This window comes from Anastrepha obliqua, chromosome 4 (genome assembly GCF_027943255.1).
Source record: "Anastrepha obliqua isolate idAnaObli1 chromosome 4, idAnaObli1_1.0, whole genome shotgun sequence".
NCBI classification, from domain to species: domain Eukaryota; kingdom Metazoa; phylum Arthropoda; class Insecta; order Diptera; family Tephritidae; genus Anastrepha; species Anastrepha obliqua.
The window spans coordinates 25054861-25080897 of NC_072895.1; the positions used below are offsets into that span (position 1 = coordinate 25054861).

Sequence of the window (26037 nt, forward strand, 5' to 3'; positions counted from 1 at the left end):
GAGCGTATAGATCAGTGGTGTGCTTTTTCTGTGTCGGTTACTTGAGTTGTTCGTGTGGCTATTTTCCGGGAAAAATTCAAATTTATTTGAAATATTGAAATAAACCGTTGAAGTATGGAAATACGGTTGTATAAAGATTGTCTCAAAGGCTGAAATAAATGAGAAAACGAAGGTGCTTTGTGAAAAATTTATATTAGTAATAGCTCGAAAACCGGAAATTGTGTGAAAATTTTCATACTCAGCTAAAAATTCCAGGTGTTTGATGTCGGTTTTGAATAGCATTTGTGCGAATGGTATTACATTCATGACATGAAATATTGTTCAGATAACATATAAAGTTGAAATAAATAACAAAATAAAAACCTCGATGATTGTGCAAATTCTGACTCTTTTGTTAATAAGTTTTCGAGTCTGTTGAATTTGCTAGCAACCACTGACGAATAATAGAGTGAATGTTCCAATACGATACTTGAAGCGAGTACAATTGCTGTGAAGTTAAGCGTCGCGGCGTTCGTTGGCAGCGCGCTGCGTGTCGGCGTGTCGAGAGCGTTTGTGTATGTGTGTGTTCGTGGTAACCACTATTTCGTACCTGGAATTACCTGTTTATGTAAAAATAAATTGAGTGAAAAAAGTACATACAAGCATTGTGGAAAGAAATGAGCGAAGCAGACATGTGAAACGAGTTTAAAAAATAAATAAATTAATATCACGAGAAGAGATCCAACTTGCAAACAACTTAATTATTAAGTTTGTGGTGTCTATATGATGGCTAGTTGCTTTTGCCTTTGAGCTAATCTGCCTTTATCGTACCTATCATTGTGTAAATATACATACATACATAATCTAGTACAAATGCATGTGTGTTTGAACTATCGTGTGCCTTATTCCACAGTATTTTCGTGTTTGTTTATAGCGCCGTTTCCATGAAAATGCAGCCCCCGCCTACAACAACAGAAACAAAATCACAAAACGTAATACCGAACAATTCTGGAGCTTCGATTTCGATGCGACGACGTCAGCCATAACTATAACAACAATAAATGTAACAGTTAAAATAAGAAAATAAGAATAGCCGTTGGAAAGTTTGGTTGATGAAATATACGAGAAATATATACACAATATGCTTAAAGTGATTAAATAAAGCGGTTCAAAGTAGAAAGAAAGAAGTGAAAACTGAGGAGAGAGATTCGGAGGTGCTCAAGTGTCGGCAGAGTTGCTGATCGTACATTGAAAAGAAAGGTGAATGAATAAGAAATACTGGGTGACTCATTCACAATAAATTAAATGTGTGCACCTAAAAAAGATCACGTAAAGCTATTTAAATAATAAAAAGTTGTAGTTAGAATAACTCAAAGTATCTTCGGTTTAATTCGGTTGCCGTGCTCACGGAGTAATGCTACGAAATGTTGCCACAACATTGTCAATCACAACAACAAACACAAATTTATCACCCGCAACAGTATCAGCAGCAGTCGCAGCGCCCACGAAAGCATCTATGTCGAAAATTACACAAATATCAGACGCTAGCTTTTGCGTTAGCACTGGTCAATTTGCAAACTGCCGTATTAGTCTACGCTGCTTCGAGTACGTCCCTTTCTGCGCTATCCACAAGTCCCAGAGATGACCCTTTTACGCGGTTTTTCATACCCGCCCACACGCACAACGCTGAAAATAGTTTAACTATGCCGGCTAACCCAAATTCAGTAAGCCCACTTGCGCGACTAAGACGTTCGCCAAATCCTGCTCCTGAATCGGTTAGCTCGCTCTATTCGGCCTTACCGGCAGCGCGTACTGGCAATTCTGCCATCTATTTCGGGATGTCGCCATCATCGCTGGCGGCACATGAGAATAGTGTCAATCAGATCGAACAATATTCGGATAATCGTAAGCCGGCTTTTAAAAACTGTGCCAGCTACAAACCATCCGTGAAGGAAGAGAGACCCGAAAACACTTTCGTTATAATGGTACAGGCTGAGGATCCTGACTCGGATCAAGAAATAAAATATAGTCTTGTGCAATCGGCAGCTGAAAGATCGAAATTTCATATTGATCCTAAAACGGGTGTAATTGTAACAGCGCACATATTCGACCGTGACGAACCGATATACGAAAAGGCGGTGTACGTGACTGTGCAGGCAACGGATAACGGGCGACCACCTTTGGACGATGTGTGCACATTTAAAGTGACCATTGAAGATATCAATGATAATCCACCAGTCTTCAATAAGGCGCGTTATGACGAATCCATGTCAGAAGATAAGCAGGTGAGTTGCAATTATATTTATCAAATATGTGTAAGTAGTGAAAGACGGTGCAGAACAAAACATAGTTGTCTGTTGCCACAAAAGTACTGTGTGTTAAATATGTGGACCCCAGGATTACTGCAATTTAACATCGTACCGATGTGGGCAACAATGGTGCAAAACTGGCTTCCATGTTTTATTCTAACCTCAAAAAAAAAAAAAATGGATTCGTTTACAGATGTTATAGTTTTAAGCGAAAAATATTAAGGAAAAGCAGGTTTTTCACATATCCAGCTTCTATTTTTGATATATTAATTAACGAATATTTAGGAAACATATCATAGCCTACGAACTGGGCCATTCGATTTCTAAAACATCCGGTTCGACCGAGGCCCGCTCGTTTCCACGACAGTCGGTTCTACGTTACCGCAACGACCCGGATTTATATTCGGCCAAGGACTGCCACTCCAGCAGCATTCCCCGTATGTAAATATGGGGAATGTTTATGCTGCTACAACAACAACCGAGACCCGCTAACGAATAGTACTGGCAGCTACCTTTAAGGGGTTAGGGGTAGGCAGAACTTTCAAAAAATTCTTTTTTTATTTATTTTATTTTATTTTTATTTTTATTTTTTATTATTAACCCGGGAAGTCCCATAACTTTTTTTGTTTTGGATTTTTGTAAAATGTTGTATGTATTTCGATCTCCTGAGCACGAAAATGAAGTTCATTTTCATTTTTCTCACTTCGATTTTCCGGAAAATGCGGAAAATTATCGTTACCATATGGTAATCGTGGGACCTCTAGACAACATAGTTATCTTTCCATTTCACCAAACAAATACCAGTGCTTTTCATTTCAATTGATTCAGAGTAACCTCTTTCCATTGACTTGAAGTCTTTTTTATGCACTAGTGGACAGCTTGCTGGAATTCTGTTATCTCGGATTGTCCCAGTACCATTATATCCGCATGACTTGAGATATGCCAACAGAGGATAACTAGTAAACAGGTTATCGAAATAAAACTGGAATGACAGCGATTTCAATTCATCAGGAAAATCGTCGATCATGCTGACTAAAGGAGCGGCGCATTTTCTAAACTTTGCTGCGTACTCCAAATTCGATCGAGGATTCTTCCCCTGGTAAATTTCAAAATTCACCAAATAACCAGATGGAGTGCATGGGCACCAGACTTTATATCCAAATCGTAATGGTTTGCCCTTTATAAATTGCATGCATCCATGTTTACCAAAATAGGATATCATACTTTCGTCGAAAGAAAGATTTTGTTCCGGATGGAAATTTTCTATCATTTTTGCTTTCAAATGATCCCTAAGAGGACGCAGTTTCCACATTTTGTCAGGATTTGGGGCGTCTATTGAAGAAGCCTTGGAATTTTCTTCGAAGTGGAGATTTTGCAAAATCTCTTGAAAACGATTCCGACGCATGGTGTTACTGACAAGATTGTTCCGAATGTCTTCATCCTGACTCCACAAATGTTTGTAATTGGAGTGATAATTGTAGCCAGTGACGATCAATATGCCTATGAATGCTCTAAGTTCGCTGACTGTTATATTTGGGTTCGGTCTATTCTGTTCCATCGAATATAACGCACTTTGTTCGCAAATATGTTCCAATAATGTGTCATCAAAAAATGTTTCAAACTGTTCGTGTGGCAGTGAATGGCGACAATCTTCGTAATTTGCGCTTGGAAAAATTGGAATTAGAGATGACGATTTCTTCTTGACCCATTCAAATACAGTTTCCTTGTTTCCTGATGGCAATGCAACGTTTGAAGGTTTCGGTTCAATTGTACGTAAGCGCTTCCTCATTGGAGATTCTGAACGATTAGCCGTTGTTTCTTCATCCTCCAATCTCCTGGATTTGGTGCTGAAAAATTTAGAGTTTATAAGATTAAAATTATGGTATGCTTATACCGTCTCTAAACATGCCTCCCATATCCTCCTCTTCATCGAAGCCTTGCATGCGTCGCAACTTCGCAGCCACCTCTTAGCTGAGCCGGGAAAACATTATCTGGAATGCCCGCACAATCATCTTCAGCGCCATCTTCGCCAGATTTGTTGCCATCCACAGGAGGCTCGATATAAGGAGTGGTTGGAATATCACACAGTTGATTTTGATCTTCTGCTTCATCGAGTTCTTGAATGAAATCAAGCATTTCTTGCAACGATAAACCGCTGTAATTCACAAAATATCAATAAATATGATCAAAAATCTCAAAAAAAACTACACCAAACGTAACTAAAACCCTGTACCCTAGACGTCCCACGGTTACCATATGGTAACGCCTTGAGTAAAATACAAAAAAGTTACACAAAAAATCAAATTTCAAACAAAACTAAACTTGCATTTACTAGTTTATTTCATTAGCTACCAACTGATGCAATTTTTTTGGAAATATATCAAAAAAGCAAAAAATTATTCATATACTTACCGACGTGCCATGTTAAAAAACCACAATAATTCACTTTTTTTTTCACCCGAGTTTGACGTCTTATAGCTTTGCTAGCTGCACTAAAAATAACAAAAAACTTATGTTTTTCCGTGAGCTGCATTTATTCTGCGTGAAATACAGTTATTCTTTTTTGTTTTTGTTACTTAGTTCAGATATAATACGTAAAATTGCAACGGCATGTTTGCATTACCATTACCATACCTAAATCGTGGGAAGATTCGGGTTAAATATGAAGCCTCCAAATGCAGTTTTTTGAGTTTTTATGCAGATGACGCCGTGGCAAGCAAGTGTGGGTGTGTGTGCGTGGGTATAAATCCTTGTATTTGGTTGTTGTTGTTGTACCAGCAATACAAGCCCTGTCAGTGTAGTGAGTATCACCGGCCGTCTTCGTCTAACTCATTTAAAGGTAGGCCCAGAGGGAGAGGGGTGTTAGATGAGTGAGTTTAGTGGGGTCAATTCTGGATAAATAGGAGTCTAACCTGCTACAATATCCCATGGCAGCCAGTTTTACGGTACCGGAATGACTCGGAGGTTTTTCTCGAGCGAGGGCTGCCGCCCCAGTAAACTAGACCTGTCTAGCGAACCGTTTATCATTCTTGTGTTTGGTAGTTTCTATTGCTTTCACCTACTTTTCCTCTTCACAAGCAGGTAATATCCCTTCCCTTTGCTTATTCATGGAGTCTAACGACACAGCGAATTCGAAAGACAGAACCTTGTATTCTATCATCCTTCGATTCGGATGAATGCTGTTGTTGTTGTTGTAGTTGTACCAGTATAAACACTCCCCATACGTATACGGCGAATGCAGCGAAAGTGACAGTCCTACGCCGGATATATTTCCGGGTCGTTACTGGATTGAAATTGTTTCTGTAAGCAAATGAAATTCTTTTTTGGCCTTGAGGTGGTGATAAAAAACATTTTGTTTGTTATATATGTATGTGAATATTTATCTTACAACGAAAGCTAGCAAAGAATTTTGTAATCTATGGAACTTTAATTTTTGTCTCTTAGTTTAAGGGGCTACATATGTACGTCCAGCAGCGCCAAAAAAGCGCTAAAAAACAGTTTTTAGAAGGGATAACAATAGAAATAAACTTAAACTTTTTAAAAAAATTTATTTACATTTTTCTTCACAAAAATTAGTTTATAAAAAATCTCGTGACTAAAAGTACAATGAAAAAAAGTTTTTCCACGGTCTGCATCATTTCCACTTGAAATGTTGATGGATCTGTGAAAAGTAGAAAATTCTTGTAAAATAAAGTTGTAGTTATAGTCTGTCAAGCCGGCTTTTGAATTTCGAAAAATTTTGCAAAACGGCATTTAAAAAAAGTCATAAATGTCACACTTTAATTATGTTTATAACACTTTTCAATAAAAATATCAAATATCAAATCTATAGAGAAAACACTTTCGAATATTTAGAAGACAAAACCGCATCAAAAAATATTAAAAACTGTATGAGTTATCATGCAGACCGTGCCGGAAAAAGTACAATAGTATCGAGAAAAACGTGTTTAAAGTTTACGGCACAGGAACGCGCGGACTTCTCTCTACCTAAAGGGTTATCCAATGAGAGGTCTTATTTTGATATTCAAAGAAAAATGTTTTTTTTTAATATAAGTGATCGGATGTTTATTTCATTGTAAAGAGGAAGACATGCCGTTAATAGTGAAAAATAACATCAGGCAAATGACCACCACAGTCACGATTACAGGTCAATATCCTTTTCATGAAATTTTCCATAATCGAATTGCTATGTCCTCGATAGCCTCACGAATTCCATCTTTGAGGTCTTGAATCGACCCTAGGTTGTTGGCGTAGACCTTCTCTTTCACGTAGCCCCAACGAAAAAAGTCACAAGGTGTTAAATCACAAGATCTCGGTGGCCAATTGTGATCACCTCTTCGAGAGGTAACACGGTCCGGAAGCTTTTCCCGTAAAAGATCAATGGTTTCGTTGATTGTGTGGCACGTAGCGCCGTCTTGTTGAAAATAAACGTTGTCCAGATCAATACCATCCAATTTCGGCCATAAAAAATCGTTAATAATCAATAATCAAATCAAAATAACAGCTGTTATTGGAAAACCCTTTAGTTAAAGGGCTGTAGAAGCTATAATATTGGGGATTTCCGCACGAAGATTTCACAGTATATTCTTAAGATACTACATATATTTCGAAATATCGAAAAAAATGGATTTTTTGAAAATTCTCGACGTATATAACCCCTGAAGAGGATATATTTTGGTTTCCCAAGTCCCGCACAATCCGGCTATAAACAAAAACTATACATAAAAACGTGGATTTTTTAGTCCGTACTCATTAAACTTTTTTGCTATATTTTTGCCCTTCGTACTTACATATTTAAATGGAGATATAATGAGCATACAATTTACTGCAATATGTTACGCAGGTAAAGAGATATTCATTAAATTTTAAATATGAATTGCAAATATGTCTAACAATTAATTGCAGAAGTGGTTTTTAAACTAGTAGTTCGCATGGCTCTTCGCTGACTGGCATTCTCAGTGAATTCCTGAATGATTTCATTACCAACGACTTCAACGGGTATTCACAGTCTTCTAGCAACCATCCTGTAGAGCCTATTATCAGTGTATTCATGTAGGTTAGGTTAGGTAGTGCTGGCTGATCTGTACAAACATCTCACTTAGATCTCTAGGGTCCATTGTGTTGCCAGTGCTATGTATTTGGAGTCAAAGATTTTATTTAATGTAATTCTTCTTGTCGTTCTTAACAAGCCGTTCAGCCTTTTGTCAGCAATATACTTCAAGGATGAAAAATATGCTGATCCTAGGCACATGTCAAGGCCTACAAAGAGTAGGGCAGTGCCAAAGTAGGTGTTCCAAAATGCCTCTAGCATACGCTTCGTAGCATGTGTTACACGCATCGCTTGGGCTAGTCCCATTTTGGCTGCGTGATGTGGAGTGAGACAGTGTCCCGCCAGTACTCCAACTAATATTTTTCAGTCTTTTCTAGTATTATTCTAACTCATTGGTGTAATTTTGGCAGTTTTGTACGCGGTTGAGTGTTCCCATATCGACTGGCTTTCCAGAGCTAGTAGAACTATTTACTAACTAGTTGCGTTAGTAAAAAAAATATTACAACATTATTTTTAAAAACTTAATGTGTACTTGCCTTGCCCTAACCAGTACTAGTTCGTACCCCTACGATTTCCTCTCATATACAACTCGTTGCAAAATAAGAAATAATTTAATGAAAAAATAGTTCATATTACAATAAAAACCGAATTTGTTAAATGTTTTCAAAATCCATCAAAACTTTCAACTTTTTTCAAGTATTTGAATTATAATTTTTTTAGTTGCGTATTTACGAGTTTTTTCTGCTCGTTTTTCGTAAAAATTATGCTTTGGGACAATGTTTACTTCAAAAAGTTTTCTAAATAAATAAAAGTTTATTTTTTAAAATAAAAGAAAAGCAATTGAATTTAAAAATTTTGGAATAAAAAAAAATTTTATTTAAAAAAGAAATTTACATTAAAAAAAATTTGAATGGAAAAATTTCAATAAAAAGAAAAATTTTTTTGAATAAAAAGAAATTTTAATTAAAAAAATTTTGAAAAAAAAAATGTTTAATTAAAATAAATTTAGTTAAAAAAAATTTTATTAAAAAAATTTTGAATAAAAAACAATTTTGAATAAAAAGAATTTTACCTAAAAAAATTAGAAATTGTGAATAAAAAAAATTTTTAATTTGAAAAAATTTGAATAAAATAAAAAATTTTATTAAAAAAATGTTGAATAATAAAAAATTGGAATTAAAAACAAATTTGGTTAAAAAAAATTTGGTTAAAAAAAATTTGTATTAAAAAAACTTGGAATAAAAAAAAATTAATTTAAAAAGATTTGAATAAAAAAAAATCTTAATTAAAAAATTTTTGAATTAAAACAATTTTGAATAAAAAAAAATTTTACAAAAATATGAATAAAAATAAAATTATTTAAAAAAAAATAAATTAAAAAATTTTGAATAAAAAAAAAAAGAATTTTAAATAAAATGAAAAAAAATTAAATAAAAAGAATTTTAAATAAAAAAAAATTAAAATTGTGAATAAATAAAAAATTTGAATAAAAAAAATGTTTATTAAAAAAAAATTTGTGTTAAAAAAATTTGGTTAAAACAAATTTAAATTTAAAAAATTTTAATTACAACAATTTTGAATAAAAAAAAATTTAACTAAAAAAATTATGATTAAAAAAAAAATTAATTTAAAAAATTTGAATAAAAAATAAATTAAATAAAAAAAATGTTGAATAAAAAAAATTTAAATAAAAATAATTTTAAATAAAATGAAAAAAATTAAACAAAAAGAATTATAAATAAAAAATATTTAAATAAAAAATACTTAAATAAAAAATATTTAAATAAAAAACATTTTAAATAAAAATCATGATTGACAGCTTTCTTAAAAATATTACAAATTTCCATTATTTATAGAAATTCCTTTATATTTTATTGTTGTTGGAGTGGTTGAATATTTCTACTGAAATAATTCTAATTAGCGACCAGGACCGTTTTACTACCACTATTCTCGTGTGATGATGTTTTGTGTGTTATTCTTATTTTATTTTTTGTTTTTGTTTTTTTTAAGTCAGATCCATTTTGTGAGATCCAAGTATAGCAGCAAATTCTTTATCTTGATGTATGAGATCTCATAAATTTGCTGTAAGAAAGGCTAACCGAAAGATTGAAGTCTTGCTCTACCTAGCCCAGGACATTCAGATAAGTAGTGGAAAAGACTTTCCTTCATCCCTTCCGCTTGACAGCTTCTGCAGATGGGATTGAAAGGAAGGTTGAGTCTGCCTGCATGATCTCCTGCCTTCCAAAGACCTATAAGGGTTGCAGTGATGCGTGAAATGTTCGGTCGAGAGCATCCTAATAGGTAATTCGTCCTTTGGATTTTGTACGACGGCCATGTGTTTTTTGTTGTTATAAATGTAGTTAATTGCTTGCACCTTCTTTCGGCTAAAGCAAGATAGTGTGAATAAATCTTCATATGTTAGTTTACAAATATATTAGTTGACACCCAAAATGAACTACCAACAACATGCGAACACACCCACAAACAATTCACAGTCCATGAAAGCTGCAGCACAACCCGAAAAACTGGTCGTAAAAAAGTAAAATAAATTCGAAAAATTAAAAAAAAAATAAGTGGTGAGCAAAAAGTTTGAATAAAATGTGAATTAAAAACTGAAAAAAAAAAAATGAAAAAAAAAAATGAAAAAAAGGTTTATATTGACCTGGAGTCCAACTATTGCTAATGAACCAAAGATATGTCGTTGCAAAAAGAATACAAACCATAACATGCATGCATATTTAAACTTTTCGATTGAAAGAAAAGTAGTGACAATTCATGAAAATTTTCATTAAAAAGTTAACTGTTAAAAATATATATTACAACGATTTGTGAACTATTGTGTGAAGTGAAATTATGACCGGAATTAAATTTCTGAATATTAGGAATAAGTATTTACATTGAGAAATAAATAACAAACAACGGAAAACTTATTAAATAAAAATGAGTGCAAACTTTACCCAAAGATTTTTTTTTTTACGGAAATTAAACGAAATTTGATAAACAAACAAATATTACACCGTGCAAAAATAAAAGTTATCAAGGGAATCAGGCAGTATGCGAAACTTCATTAGGCGGTTTGATCCAACATCATCCAGCAAACAGCAGCAACAAACCCCCCAGCAATAATAATAACAACCGCGAGAAAAATAAAAAAATTAACAGAAAAAATTACAACAACAAACACACAACTACCCCGTCTACAAATACAACTATAGCTACAAGCACAACAACCAACAAATAAAGGATAACAAATCGCAACTGCAACCCCAACTTTGACAATAAAATAACAACAGTAACAATAATAAAAGCAACAGCAACCAACAGTAAATAAAATAAAATATAACACAACAAACAAAAAAATATAAAAACAACAATTTAATAACAAACAAATTCAAAAAATCGATTGACAACAAATAGGCAACTAAACAATAAATCTCCAGGCGCACTACACTACGAATATTCGGCTCATGCGTGAAGTCCGTATTGTTGTATGGAAGCGAAATATGGCTGGTCTCTAACACCATCACACAGAGGCTACAAATCCTTCATCAACAAAGGCCTCTGCATCATCTGCAGAATATTCTGGCCAAACACTATCAGTAACGACGCACTTCTCATGAGACGGTGCAGAAATAACAGCACAGAACCATGTACGATAGAGGAGTATTGTTTAGGTCCTATGCTCCCGAGAGGAGTGCACAAGGAAAAAACAAACAAATCAAACATCAAAAATTAGAACAACAACAGCAAAAAACTTGATAACCAACGAAAGAAAAACATAAGCATACACGAAAAGTCAATTCGGAAAAGAAATTTGGATAACAACCTGTCAAATCGCAATACCACATATTATAGTAACGAAACAAGTAATGCAATAAAAAGAATAAATTTTAATAGAACCAATTTAACTATATATAAAAGAAAGAACAACATATAAAAAATGATGACTAAAACAAATACAAAAAAATAATACAAAGCAGATACCGTTAAACCGTGAAATTGTACACAAAACAAGCAAACCAAAAACTGAAAACAAAAATAGTCTCAAAAACGGATATAATTATGAACAACAACTACAACAACAGTATTGCAAAAAAACAGTACAAAAACACATAAAAGCAATATTCGTTAGAAATTTAATTTTAAAAAAGACTACCGTCAGATCAGAGGCGCTACGAGCTTAAGAGGGGGAGGAGTGAATATATTAGTTATTATTCCTCACGTGAAAGGCACAAGACAACCCGAAAAACTGGTTCGAAAAAGTAGACTTGAAACTGAAAAATTGGTTGGGAGAAAGTATTTAAGCTATGACAGTTTTGAAATAAATCCCGAAAAAGTGATGATCTTCAATAATTTTTGCTAATTGTTTTGCTAGTCAATTGCTTAATTTTACAATAATAAAAAACATAGCATTAATACATCATGTTTCGACTTGACTTTAGCAGAATTACTAAAAAAAAAAAAATTAATAATTGTGAAAGATATCGCTGTCTGTGTGGAGCACGTTTCACCAGAAGTCCTTAGCGGTAATCATCACAAGTCCTTGGAAATTCATCTAAAATCAATCGGACAAGATAAATTAGTTTTATTAATGGATAATTTTGTGCCTGATCTAAGCTTTTTCTTCAAAAGTAACAATATGGCGGCCTCAGTAAATATTTTTCTGATTTTCGAGCAAAAAACCGACAATTATTTGTTTAAAACAAATCGAAATTTTTGAAAAAAAAAAAATCCGCCACGAGTGTTTAATGTTTTTCAAAAGCAGTATACATTTTATTGAAATCTACCAAGCGGTTTCTAAGTTACAATGATCAGCGGTTCAAAAAACATAGTTTTGAGAAAAACGCATTTAAAGTAGGGCCCGAGCGCCCTTTGTTAATTGTTGAATAACTCGAGAAGTATTTGTCGAATTCACTTCAAATTTTCACAGAATATTTTTAAGAAAATGCGAAAAAATGAAATTTTTTGAAAATTCTGACTATCTCGAACCCCATAAATGAGAATTAAAAAAAAGAATCGTTTTATATTGACTTTTATATGACGTTGTTGTTGTTGTACCAGCATAAACATCCCCATACATATACGGCGAATATTGCTGAGGTGACAGTCCTTGGCCGGATATAAATCCGGATCGTTTCGGTTACGTAGAACCGACTGTCGTGAGAACGTCTTTTATAGGACGTCACTTCATCTGGTTTGCATTAGCGCCATCTGTTAATACAATTTTCCAAAAATCTGTTGACATTAACTTTGCGCCCCAACTTGGAGAAACTAAAAATTGTCCAAGCCCTTAGTCGGCAATTACGGTTTTGTAGCGCTCACTCACCCATAATCGCAAAGAAATTTCCTGCAAAGGATTTTCGGGCAAATTCGATGTCCATTGGAGTTGCTTTAATCCCAAATTGAGAAGCTATAGTGAAATGGATGGTCATTAGGCTAGATTTCTGACTCAACTGAATATCCAAATATGTATAATATATTCAAATATAATACATATTTTCAATCTGAAGGACTTTGCTTTTGTTTTGCTTCAAAATTCTTACCAGGCTAGTGTGGCGAAAATTGTGTTATTGAGACTCATTGCGGTCCCACATTCAAGCTTTCGAAAGGGGAAGAGTTGTTAGAATCACTCTATGATTCTGAAAGTAGTTTGTATGTGGACCACCCTATATAAACTAAACAACCCATATGTTAGTATGTTACTTGCATACAGCATACATAGAAGTCTGCAAACGTTTCAGTTCCTATTTTGTAAATGGTTAATGGAATAGTAGTTAGAATATTTATTTTCTAATTCTTTATGTAGGGAAACGTTTGGAAAAAAGCTATATTTCCAGCAAGAGCATGTACATATTTCCAATCAACCGAACTGCAATACTCGAATCGACGAGTATAAATAAGTCTGCACACCATACGCGAGTAGAAATGTGTGCGTGTGCGTGTGCGATGAGCTTCTTAGTGCTGGAGGCAGGTACATTGTTGCACTTTGGTCGTATTTATTGCTTGGTATTTTCTTGTGGGCATTCCAGTTCCTAAGTTCAATGCACTGACTAACACCTCGTTCACCAATTATTGTGATAGAACCTTGAAACCTTCTTGTGTCACTTGCTGAACTTAAAGCTCAGTTTGGTTAGTCATAGGCAAAAGTACGTGACTACTATTCGCTTTCCAATTCGTTCGCATATTTCCGCTCTATTTAATATTTTAGTTTTTTATTTACTTCAGTTAAGTTTTAGTGCGATTCGTTGACGCTAACCGGGATGTGTGTGGATTACTTGATTTGGGCAGATCTAAGGGAAAGTATTTTCACTTTGGTTTACTATTCTTCTGCGCATACCCATATCTATAAGTAATTTAATTAACAGTAAAAATAATTATCTATTTGCCGTCAAATGTCGGATAGGTACAAGTTTTGCTGGGAATATTCTGAATATCCAATTTTTTGAATATATTTAACATATCAAACAAATGCTGTGAAAAATTCGACTAAATATTGAATTTTCTTGTTTATGGTTGCTAAACACGTACAAATCTACGTAAAAGTTTCTTCGAATTACTTTACATGTGCGCATGAAATTTCTAAAGTATAAAGTACAAATAAAAATATCTATTTATAAAATAACAAAATTCACTCAAGTCTAAAAATATTTGGAGAAAATTCGAAACTAATTTGACCGTGTGTAGGAGCTTCTATCTTTTTTGAATAGTTATTATTATTTTTTTTTTTAATTAAATAATTGGCGCGTACATTTCTGTTAGGTGTTTGGCCGAGCTCCTCCTCCTATTTGTGGTGTGCGTCTTGATGTTCTACAAATGGAGGGTCCTACAGTTTTAAGCCGACTCCGAACGGCAGATATTTTTATGAGGAGCTTTTTCATGGCAGAAATACAATCGGAGGTTTGCCATTGCCTGCCGAGGGGCGACCGCTATAAGAAAAATGTTTTTTTTATTAATTTTGCTTTCACCGAGATTCAAACCAACGACCTCTCTGTGAATTCCGAATGGTAATCACGCACCAACCCATTCGGCTACGGCGGCCGCCATATTTTAATATTTTTTTAGTTAAAATGTTTGTGTTTTAGTTTAAATTTTTTTATTAATTTTTGTTTTTGTTAAAATTTAATTTTCTTAGTTACATTTTTTTTATTTAGTTTTAATTTTTTTACCAAGTAAATTTTTTAAATATTTTTTTTAGTTAAAATTTATTTATTTGTAGTTAAATTTTAAGTTTTCTTAGTTGAAATTTTATTTTTTTTAGTTAAAATTGTATCTTTTCAGTTAAAATTTTTTTAATTAAAATTTAATTTTTCTAGTTAAACATTTTTTTTTAAATTTTTGTCAGTTAAAATTTAATTTAATTTTATTTTTTTTTTATTTAAAATTTTTGTTAGCTAAAATTTAATTTTGTTAGTTAAAATTGTAATTATGTTTAGTTAAATTTTCTGTTTTTAGTTTTACTTTTTCTATACTTTTTTTATTAATTTTGTTTTGTTTTTGTTTAAATTTAATTTTCTTACTTAAATTTTTTTTTATTTAGCTTTAATTTTTTTAGTTAAGTAGATTTTTTATTATGTTTTTGTAGGTAAAATTTAATTTTTTTAATTCAAATTTTATTTATTTTTAGTGAAAAGTTTATTTAATTTTTGTATTTATTTTATTTAAAATTTTTGTTAGCTAAAATTTAATTTTTTTAGTTAAAATTTTATTTATGTTTAGTTAAATGGTTGTGTTTGTTAAAATTTAATTTTCTTACTTACATTTTTTTATTAAGCTTTAATTTTTTTAGTTAAGTAGATTTTTTATTATGTCTGTAGTTAAACTTTTATTTATTATTAGTTAAAATGTAATTTGTTTTTAGTTCAAATTTTTTTATTAATTTTGTTTTTTTTTTATTTAATAAAATTTTTTTTTGTTAAACTTTTTTTGTTTTTATTTAAAATTTAATTTGTTTTTAGTCAAAATTTTTTTATTAATTTTGTTGTTTTTTATTTAATTACATTTTTTTCGTTAAACTTTTTTTGTTTTTATTTAAAATATTATTTAGTTAAAATTTTATTTTTTTAGTTAAAATTTTATTTATTTTCAGTGAAAATTTTATTTTTTTTTATTTTATTCAATTTTTTTTGTTAACATCTTTTATTAGTTAAAGCTTAATTTTTATTTAGTTAAAATTTTATTATTGTTTTTATTTAAATTTTATTTATTTTTAGTTAAAATTTAATGTTTTTAGTTAAAATTTTATTTTGTTTTGTTAAAATTTAATTTTTCTTATTTAAAACTCTTTTATTTAAAATTTTGTTTACTTAAAATATAATTTTTATTTATTTAAAATTTTATTATTGTTTTTTAGTTAAAATTGTATTTATTTTTAAATAAAATATAATGTTTTTAGTTAAAATTTAATTTTTTTTGGTTAACATTTAAGTTTTCTTATTTAAAACTCGTTTATTTAAAATTTTGTTTATTTAAAATTTAATTTTTTTAGTTAATATAGGGGAGAATGGGGAGTTGTGAGACGGGTTTTGTTTTTGGACCCGTATTACTCAAAATCTTAATATTCTGCATGTGTCAACGATGGAATCTTTAGTCAATGAATACTGGAAGCTATTGGTATGGCCTATTTAACAAAACTACAATTTTCCTTAAAATTAAAATTGTATATAATAATATAAAATATAATACAAAATACAAAAATGTGGGGAGTTGTGAGACACCCTGGTTTAAATCAATAAAAATGACTTATTTTAGTTGTTAGTTCTTTATTAAGATGAAAAATAAAAAAGAAAAGACAATTGTTATAAAAAAGTGTATAAAAAATGTAATGCCATCAATCTGATGATTCGCAGTGAGAACATGTATAAGAACCAGTTCGTAAATTGGCACACTTTAGGTACACAGCTCGATCGCATACATTGCAATGAATGGAGTTGTTTCTGCTTAACTTTTTCGGCATTGCACCTTTGCAGATGATGCAAATTCTGATGAACTTGAAATTATTGCTGCTGAAAGATGCGTTAAAACGTCGAAAAAAAACGGTGTCTCACAACTCCCCACATTTGTTGTCTTACAACTCCCCAAATCGTTTTTTTATAAATGGCCGCGTAGTCATAAACACATCGAACGTTCATGCCCAAGTGAATGTGTAAATTCAAAGCTAATAGGACAATTAATAATTTGTATATATTAACATTTGCAATTTGCTTCAACAACTGATCGAATGTATCGCAAAACAAAAGATGAAAAAAACTTAACGAGAAATTCCGAAACATAGTAACTGGAGAGACGCGTCGAATGCGTGTAAATATGGCCAATGCTAGCTGAAAAGTGAGATCGCGTCGAGAACACTTGTTGACACTTAAAATCGAATGTAAACAAATGAATAATGCCGAAAGGTAACAATGTCTCACAACTCCCCATTTTCCCCTATTATTTAATTTTAGTGAGAATTTTATTTAATATTTTTATTTCCTTTTTTATTAAATTAAAATTTTTTTTTTTATTTTTTTTTATTTAAAGTTTTTATAAAAATATAATTCACACTATAAAAAAACTCATATAACACAATTGGCGTGTTTTCTTGGGTTATCCAGCTTAGTAGCTCCATCAATTCTCACGGGAACGATCCGGATTATCTTTAAGGGTGTTGGCAGCACCAACTTCTTTGATAGTAATAAAAATTATAAGCGCCTTCGATTCGCCACTTCTCCATTTGCTATGTTTGGGCTCTGGTCGCTTGACGAAAAATTTGCATGTGAAAGCATAAAACTGGTATACCATAACTCACTATATTCAATGCTGTCAATTCTCTTTTCTGATACCAGGCAAGTTTCATTAGATCGCGTCCATAGAGGGTCACTTTTGTTGCTTCAACTATGCGAATTCTCTTTTGATGTTGACCGCCGTGCTCATTCCCCTGTTAGGTGGAATATCCAAAGCGTGAAATTCAGAATCATCTAAGGCAAGTTTTATAGAATTTTTTATAAGGTGTATTTTTCAAGAATCTCTTCTAGTGATTCCGTTGAAATAGAAACCGGCTGCGATATTCTTTTTATCGAAAATGTATTTCTTCTACACTTTTCTGTAAATTCATAATAATGTTAAGGGTTGTACAAGTAACTTACTATTCTATACAGAAGTAATCCCCATGAGAAATTAAACACTTGCGCCAACGTTTTTTCCAATCTTCGAAGCACTTCAAAAAATCATTTTTTTTATCTTGTTCATTTCCTCCTTCGATGGCGTCTTTATCTCGTCAATCGTAGCGTAGCGTCGTCCTTTCAAGGGCCTCTTCAGTTTCGGGAACAAGAAAAAGTCGCAGGGAGCCAGATCTGGTCAATTCAGTGGCTGTGACATCATTAGTGTGTTGTTTTTGGCCAAAAAGTCGCGCACAAGCAACGATGTGTGAGCAGGGGCGACATCGTGATGCAAGAGCCAATTTTTGTTCTTCCACAAATCCGGGCGTTTCTGGCGGATTGCTTCTTGCAAATTGCGCATAACTTGCAGATAATATTCCTTATTGACCGTTTTACCCTGAACTCATGATCCACAACGCCCCTGCAATCGAAGAGAACGGTAAGCAAAACTTTTACATTCGACCGAACTTGGCGCGCTTTTTTCGGTCTTGGTTCGCGCGGCAGCTTCCATTGAGATGATTGAGCTTTGGTTTCCATAAACCCACGATTCGTCACCAGTTATGACCCTCTGGCGCAAATTTGGGTGGTCGCGGACAGAGTCCAACATCTCATTAACAATGTTCATGCGATGCTGCTTTTAGTCGAAATTGAGCAGTATTGGTACGAACTTTGCGGCGACCCGTCTCATGCCCAAATCATTGAAAAAAATCGAATGGCACGAGCCAATCGATATGTCTAGGTCCTCAGCAACTTCTCTAATGGTGATTCGACGATTGGCCAATACCATTTTTTTCACTTCATCAATTTTTTCGTCTGTTGTTGAAGTGCTCGGACGTCCGGCACGCTTTTCGTCGTTCACATCTTCTCGGTCTTCTGAGAACATTTTGTACCGCCGATAAACGTTGCTTTGGTCCAAAGTAGCTTCTCCGTATGACACAGTCAACATTAGGAATGCATCCGCGCACTTAATTTCGTTTTTCACACAAAATTTGATACAGGTTCTTTGATCCATCTTTTTGAATAGGTAAAAATCGAACACGAGCCGAAACACGTGCAGGCAAAGCAGCTGTCAACAATTAACTCAACATTCAAAATGGTCGAACTCGTCGGCATGAGTGAGAGACATGAGTACGAGTACCAACATATCGCCACAAAACAAACGAAATTGGAATATAAGTAACCTGCGAAAATTCAAAATTTCTCGATACTTTTTGAACACACCTCGTATAGTACATATATCACCTACCACCCTTCTCCCTCTGGACCAAAGAATGAGCAAAGCTTTAGTTATAAGTATTTGTATATAGCGTTGCCACCTAATTCCCAAGATGTTAGTATTTGCAAGTCGTAAATAATAGCACAGATAAATTAAGTAATTGGATGGGGGTGTCACGCGAATTACGATTGAGAATATTTTACTTAAAAGTATTGCGTTTTTTGATTGGTGCTGCCACTTATTTTCTAAATCAAAAAGGTTTGAATTGCCTTATGGGGTGAGGGGTAGTCAGAATTTTCCAAAAATTAGACTTAAAAATATTGTGTGAAAATTAGAAGTGAATCCGACAAATATTCAACAATTAACAAAGGGCGCTCGGGCACTCCGGTTCGATAGCAAAACTTAAAAAAAACGTTTTCTCAAAACTATGGTTTTTGAACTGGTGATCACTGTAACTTAAAAACCGCTTGGTAGATTTCAATAAAATTTATACTGCTTTTGAAAAACATTAAACACTCGTGCCTGATCGAAGGACTTTTTTTTCAAAAATTTCGATTTTTTTCCACAATTAATTGTCGGTTTTTTTTCTCGAAAATCTGAAAAATATTTCCTGAGGCCCCCATATTGTTAATTTAAAAAAAAAAGCTTCGATCAGGCACAAGATCTATTAATAAAACTATTAGGTGCGCAACTAAGTTTGTCAATAGATGCCGCCAGCAGTGTGTGCTAGTCGATTCTAACATAACCTAAACGCCACAAACCAAGCTTAGACACATGGTAAACAAACTGCTTCGACACATTAGTGATTTTGTTTTGGTATCAGATACTTTTGGTTTTGTGAAAATGTCTGATTTTGTGCCGAATAATCGTCATTTGCGGGAAGTGTGGATTTTCCTCTGTCATTCGAAAAAAACGGCGGCTGAAGCGCATCGAGAGCTACAAAAAGTTTATGGAGATGCTGCTTTAAGTGAAACAACGGACCGAGATTGGTTCCGTCGCTTCAAAGACGGTGATTTTAATGTTGACGACCGTCCGCGTGAAGGAAGGCCAAAAACCTTCGAAGACGTTGAATTGGAGGCATTGCTCAATGAGGATCCGTGTCAAATGCAAAAAGAGCTTCAGTATTAAGAGTTATCCGACAATCCATTTTCAACCGAATGCATGCTGTGGGAAGGATTCAGAGATAGGGGGACCTCGGTTTCTTATGAATTAAAACCAAGTGATGTAGAACGTCGTTTTTTCGACGTTTCGCCTGTGAACAACGCTCCAGCGGCAAAAAAGGTGGGGTTTTCTTCATCGCATTGTGACGGGTGATAAAAAATAGATTCATTACAGCAATCCAAACAAAAAAAGAAAGTCATGGGGACTGCTTGGTCATGCTTCACGCTACGAAGGTTATGCTATGTATTTGGTGCGACCAAGTTGGTGGTATTTATTATGAACTGTTAAAACCAAGCGAAACCATCACTGGGGATCGGTATCGACTTCAATTGATGCGATTGAGCTGAGCACTGCACGAGAAGCGGCCGCAATACGCAGAGTGGCATGAAAAAGTGATTCTACAGCTCGGCCTCACGTTGCCAAACCCGTTAAAACCTACCTGGAAACACTGAAATGGGAAATCCTACCCCACCCGCCATATTCTCCAGATATTGCACCGCCCGATTATCACCTGTTCCGATCGATGGCACACGGTCTAGCTGACCAGCAGTTCCATTCATATGAAGACATCAAAGAATGGCTTGATCCGTGGATAACCTCAAAAGATGAACAGTTTTACCGTGACGGTATACGAGATCTACCAGAAAGATGGGAAAAAGTAGTAGCCAGCAATGGGCAATACTTTCAATGATTCACTTTTAACCATTTTTTCAGAATAAAGTTGTATTTTCATAAAAAAAAACAGTGAGAACTTAGTTGCGCACCGAATATTTTCCTTCAACAAAAAAAAAAAAAAAAATTATTGCTGATTATTCCGTTCTGAAAGCGAGTTTTTGTTCGCGCGGACTATTCCGTCGAATGATGTAAAAGGGTTAAATACATAAAATATTTAATTTTACGCGCAAGCGCAGCCGCGTGCATCCGCTAGCATTAGCCATATAAAACAGAACATTTGTATTTTTGCACCGCTGTAATATTTAAATAAAAGCAAGAAACTATTTCTCTTCGCCTAATAACTTATATGTCTATAATCTCATATATCCTGACCTGAATTCCATTTTTTTTTTCTGCTCTCCTTTATTTGCAGCCTGACGCAATTGTGATGCGCATCTCGGCCAGTGACCTGGATGACGGCAACAATAGTATTGTCGAATACGAAATCCTACCCGATCGCGATCATTTGTACTTTAAAATCGACAAAGCAGCAGGCATCATTTATCTAAACCGTCCCATTGACAAACGTCCCGGCCAACACTACACAATCAACGTACGTGCCTACAATAGCATTGTACCAGATCCGCCGCAAGATGCACAAATTGAAGTGCGTATACGCGTTGTAGAGTCGTCAAAGAAGCCGCCGTCCTTTGTTGATCCCATCGAAGATCCCATTTACCTGAAAGAGGACTACATGAACTATTCCACGCCCATTGTTACGCTGCGTGCAGTTTCAAATGTTCCCGATAAACCGGAAGTGATATTCGAGTTGATTACAGGGCGCACTGAGCAGACGAATAGTAAAAAGACGTTTGTCTTCGATCAGACTGGCACAACCGTAACAATTGGTTTGGGTAAATTACTCGATTATGAATCCGTGACAGAGTACACATTAACAATGAGTGCGCGCAACACCTACGATTTGGTGGCAGAGCATGTGGTGAAAATCAAGGTTGAGGACGTAAACGACAATATACCATATTTTACTGAAGTGAAAAAGGGCACACTGCTCGAGAATGAGCCACCGGGAACGCCTGTGATGCAGGTACGTGCTTTTGATATGGATGGTACCGAAGCGAACAATATTGTGTCCTTTGAGTTGGCCGACAATCGTGAATATTTCAAAATTGATCCGCACACTGGCAACATAACTGCGTTGACCACGTTCGATCGTGAGGAACGTGATTTCTACAATGTGAAGGTGATTGCGAGTGACAATTCGCCATCGAGTTTGTTCAATAACGGCGAACCGAATAGGGGCCAACAAGTTTTTCGTATCGAAATTGCGGACAAGAACGATCACAAGCCAATTTTTCAATTACCCGAATATGTACCCGATCGTTTGCCAGAGGATGCCAATATTAATTTCGTTGTTATTGAGGTAATGGCAGAAGATGAGGACAATGCGTCACAAATTCTGTACACAATTGAAAGTGGAAATGTGGGAAATGCATTCAAAATCGAGGAGAAGACCGGCACGATCACCGTGAACCAGCGGCTGGATTATGAAAATATTACCGAATATTTGCTGAAGATACGTGCCTTTGATGGCATTTATGACGATTATGCGATTGTTAAGATAGAAATTGCGGACGTTAACGATAATCCACCAGAGTTTAAGGAGAAATATTCGAAAACCATACAAGAGGAAATGGTCTATGACTATTGCATATTGAATATTGAAGCCTACGATCCGGATATCAAAAATCGCTCTGCAGATCAACACATTAAATATTCGGTGGTGAAAGAGGAGCAAAAGAAAATGCTGACAATTGACAATGAAGGCTGCTTAAAGTTGATAAAGCCGCTGGATCGCGACCCACCAGATGGCCATAAGAGTTGGCAGGTGCTGATAGCGGCAGTTGATGAAGATGGCTTCGGTTTGAAATCGGTGACGCATGTGATAATAAATCTACAAGACATCAACGATAATGCGCCCTTCTTGGTGAATACGATGCCAGTTATTTGGCAAGAAAACCGAAACCCCGGACAAGTTGTGCAGTTGCAAGCGAATGATTATGACGAACCGCAGAATGGGCCGCCATACACTTACGGCATCGATAGTGAGGCGTCCGCAGATATTAAGGCGAAATTTAGCATCGACAATGATTATCTGTTCGCAAATGTGCAATTCGATCGTGAGGAACAAAAGGAATATTTTATACCCATAAGAATAAGCGATTCCGGCCAACCGAAGCGAAGTATGGTGAGCATTTTACATCTGATTATTGGCGATGACAATGACAATGCGATGTCGGAAGGTTCATCGCGCATATTCATATACAATTACAAAGGTGAAGCGCCCGACACTGATGTGGGGCGCGTTTTTGTCGATGATCCCGACGATTGGGATCTCGAAGACAAGGAATTCCGTTGGAAGAATGGCATACCACACGATAATTTCCGTTTGAATCCCAGTACTGGCATGATCACTATGCTTGAACGTACACAAGAAGGTGAATATCTGCTTGAGTTCGTTGTTACCGAAGAATCGACCTTTATTCCGCGCCACTCGGTGGACGCCGATGTCACAATTATTGTACGCGAATTGCCCGAAGAAGCGGTCGATAAGAGCGGCAGCATACGCTTCTTCAACATTACCAAGGAACAATTCATTGCAGTGGCGCGCGACGCGCAAGCCGACGATTCACTTTCACTAAAAGATCGTCTTCAATATTCGCTTGCCAAATTATTCAATACATCTGTCACCAATGTAGATGTCTTTACGGTGCTTCAAAATACCAACAATACCTTGGATGTGCGCTATTCAGCACATGGTTCACCCTACTATGCGCCAGAGAAGTTGAATGGCATCGTGGCACAGCATCAGCAGATGCTCGAAAAGGAGTTGGGCCTGCAAATGCTTATGGTGAATATTGACGAATGTCTCATCGAGCGGCATAAATGCGAATCATCGTGCATGAACACGCTGCATAAGTCAAACATACCCTACATGATCTACTCAAATACTTCGTCATTTGTGGGCGTGACGGCCTTCATTGAGTGGCATTGCGTTTGTGAGGCGCGCATAAGCACTTACTGCCTCAATGGCGGCACACCGCGCATAGGTGAGAACGACATGTGCGACTGCATTGACGGCTTTACGGGTCCACACTGCGAATTGGTCTCTGTTGGTTTCTATGGCAATGGCTACGCATTCTATGAACCCATTTCGCCGTGCGAGAATACGAAAATAAGCCTCGAAGTGGCGCCTCAAACCGATCAAGGCTTAATTATGTACTTAGGTCCGTTAAACTATAACCCACTACTGCCACTATCCGATTTCTTGTCATTAGAGTTAGTCAAAGGTTATCCCACACTGACGGTGGACTATGGCTCGGGTGCCATACGTATCGAACATCGCCACATCCAATTGCAGGTAGGCAAATCCTATCAACTAGACATTATACTACAAAAGGCCAGCATTGAAATGACAGTGGACAATTGCCGACTATCTACTTGCATGAGTTTGGGTGCGCCGCAAGGCCCCAACGAATTTCTAAATGTTAATGCACCGCTGCAACTGGGCGGCACACCAGTGGATCTACTGCAACTCGGCTACAGACTAAACTGGACCTACACGCCGAGCAGGCAAGGTTTCTTTGGCTGCATACGAAATCTCACGATCAATAATCACACCTATAACTTGGGTGCGCCTGCAATATCGCGCAACATCGATTCGGGTTGTCAGCGCGCCGTTGCTGTGGCGGTGAGTTTTGGGATCGATCGAAATTTCATCATTGCGATTGTGGCCTGTATAATGCTGCTGCTCATTATTTTATTGGCTGTGGTTGTGCAAAAGAAACAGAAGAATGGCTGGCATGAAAAAGACATCGATGATATACGCGAAACGATAATCAACTATGAGGATGAGGGCGGCGGCGAGCGGGATACTGACTATGATCTCAATGTGTTGCGCACACAGCCCTTCTACGAGGAGAAGCTCTACAAAGATCCGCATGCGTTGCAAGCGATCAAAGACCCAAATAATGAGATACCCGACATAGGTGGCTTTTTGGGTGATAAAAAGGAGAATTGCGATCGGGAGGCGGGCACGTATCCGGTGGACGATGTGCGACACTACGCGTACGAAGGTGATGGCAACTCGGACGGCAGTCTTTCGAGTCTGGCGTCCTGCACTGATGATGGCGATCTCAATTTTGACTATTTGTCGAATTTCGGACCACGATTCCGCAAATTGGCCGATATGTATGGCGAAGAACCTTCCGACACGGACTCAAATGTGGATGACGAACAAGGTTGGCGCATATAAAACTAAAACTAGAACTAAATTAAAACCGGAATACAAATTTTCCAATGACATTTCATGCAGAATGTAAAAGACTTTAAAATTAAGCGCATATTTATACATACGAGTATAGTAGATGTACATACATATGTATGCAAATGAATGTGTGTGCGTGTGTGTGTGGGTGTGTCGGATGGTGGAGAGACGCTTGATTGGGTTCCAATAAATGCCGTACACAACTCATACACACACACACATAAGCGCTCGTTTTAATTTAAATTAATTTAATTTAATTAAATTTTTTTATTGTATTACTAATAATTTAATGCGAAAACAAGTGATGAACATAACTGTAAGACATGAAAAAATTGAATGTAGAGATGCGTAGAGAGAAAAAAAATAATAATAAAAAACTACCGAACAAACTATGTATATTTGTAGTGGAACCATGATGACTGCTATTTTTGAATAAATATGTTGTGGACAAGTCATGCGCTACAGATGTGCGATTATATTCCACGAAGGAAATCGAAGTATGCAAAACTAAAACTAAAAATGCAAAAAAACAAAAAAGCAAAACTAAGAGAAAATAAATAAAAAACATGTGTTAATTTATTGAATCAAACACGAAACGCGCATTTAGTTGTCTTTATTATTATTATAATTATTATTATTGTAATATTCCTTTTTATTTTATTCCTGTTCTAACGTACGAAAGTACTTCCATTACATTCAAAGTATTTAAGTATTCAAAAGTAATGACGAAATCGTAATTTAAAGCAAACTAAGTAACTTAAAAAGGCAATAAATATAAAAAAGAAACTAAGATCGCTAGGATCTGTAGGAAAATCTTCCTTTCCACTTAATTTACAAAAAACCTACTACATAGCCAGCTAGTAGCTGGGCAGCGAGCTGTAATATTGAGTTACAAATGAATAATTTACTGTTGTTTAATTAAATGTTACACATACATGCATACATTTAGTATATATGAATAACTGTAAGTGATAAGTGAGCATTTTAATATTATATATTTTTTAACTGTGTGGTCCCCATTTACACCCCGGCAAGTAGACACTATGACGTGGCCGTAAATGTAATGTAGTATTTTTTTCCAAGCGATCTAAAATAGTAATAAAACGCGAAATGCCACTTGTAGTTATAATAATTACAAAAAAAAAACAAAAAAATTAAAGTCTAGATGCGAATATTTGTTTATAGGCACC

At 35.1% G+C, this 26037-nt stretch overlaps 1 protein-coding gene across 6 annotated transcripts; it reads left to right on the top strand.

Annotated features, from left to right (window-relative positions):
- LOC129243514 (DE-cadherin) lies at positions 1-26037 on the top strand. Of its 6 annotated transcripts, none has more exons than XM_054880583.1 (3): positions 1-112; positions 914-2264; positions 20936-26037. In XM_054880583.1, the coding sequence occupies exons 2-3, from the start codon at positions 1404-1406 to the stop codon at positions 24833-24835; spliced, it is 4761 nt and encodes a 1586-aa protein (XP_054736558.1). In that variant the 5' UTR covers positions 1-112; positions 914-1403; the 3' UTR covers positions 24836-26037. The 6 variants fall into 6 exon arrangements, with proteins under 6 accessions (XP_054736558.1, XP_054736554.1, XP_054736555.1 ...); XM_054880579.1 differs by having other exon boundaries at positions 16-820; positions 893-2264; XM_054880580.1 differs by having other exon boundaries at positions 16-196; positions 893-2264.

Coding starts and splice junctions, on each gene's coding strand:
- LOC129243514 (XM_054880583.1), top strand. CDS start 1,404: ATGTTGCCACAACATTGTCAATCACAACAACAAACACAAATTTATCAC. Junction 2,265..20,935: donor CCATGTCAGAAGATAAGCAG/GTGAGTTGCAAT, acceptor CTTTATTTGCAG/CCTGACGCAATTGTGATGCG.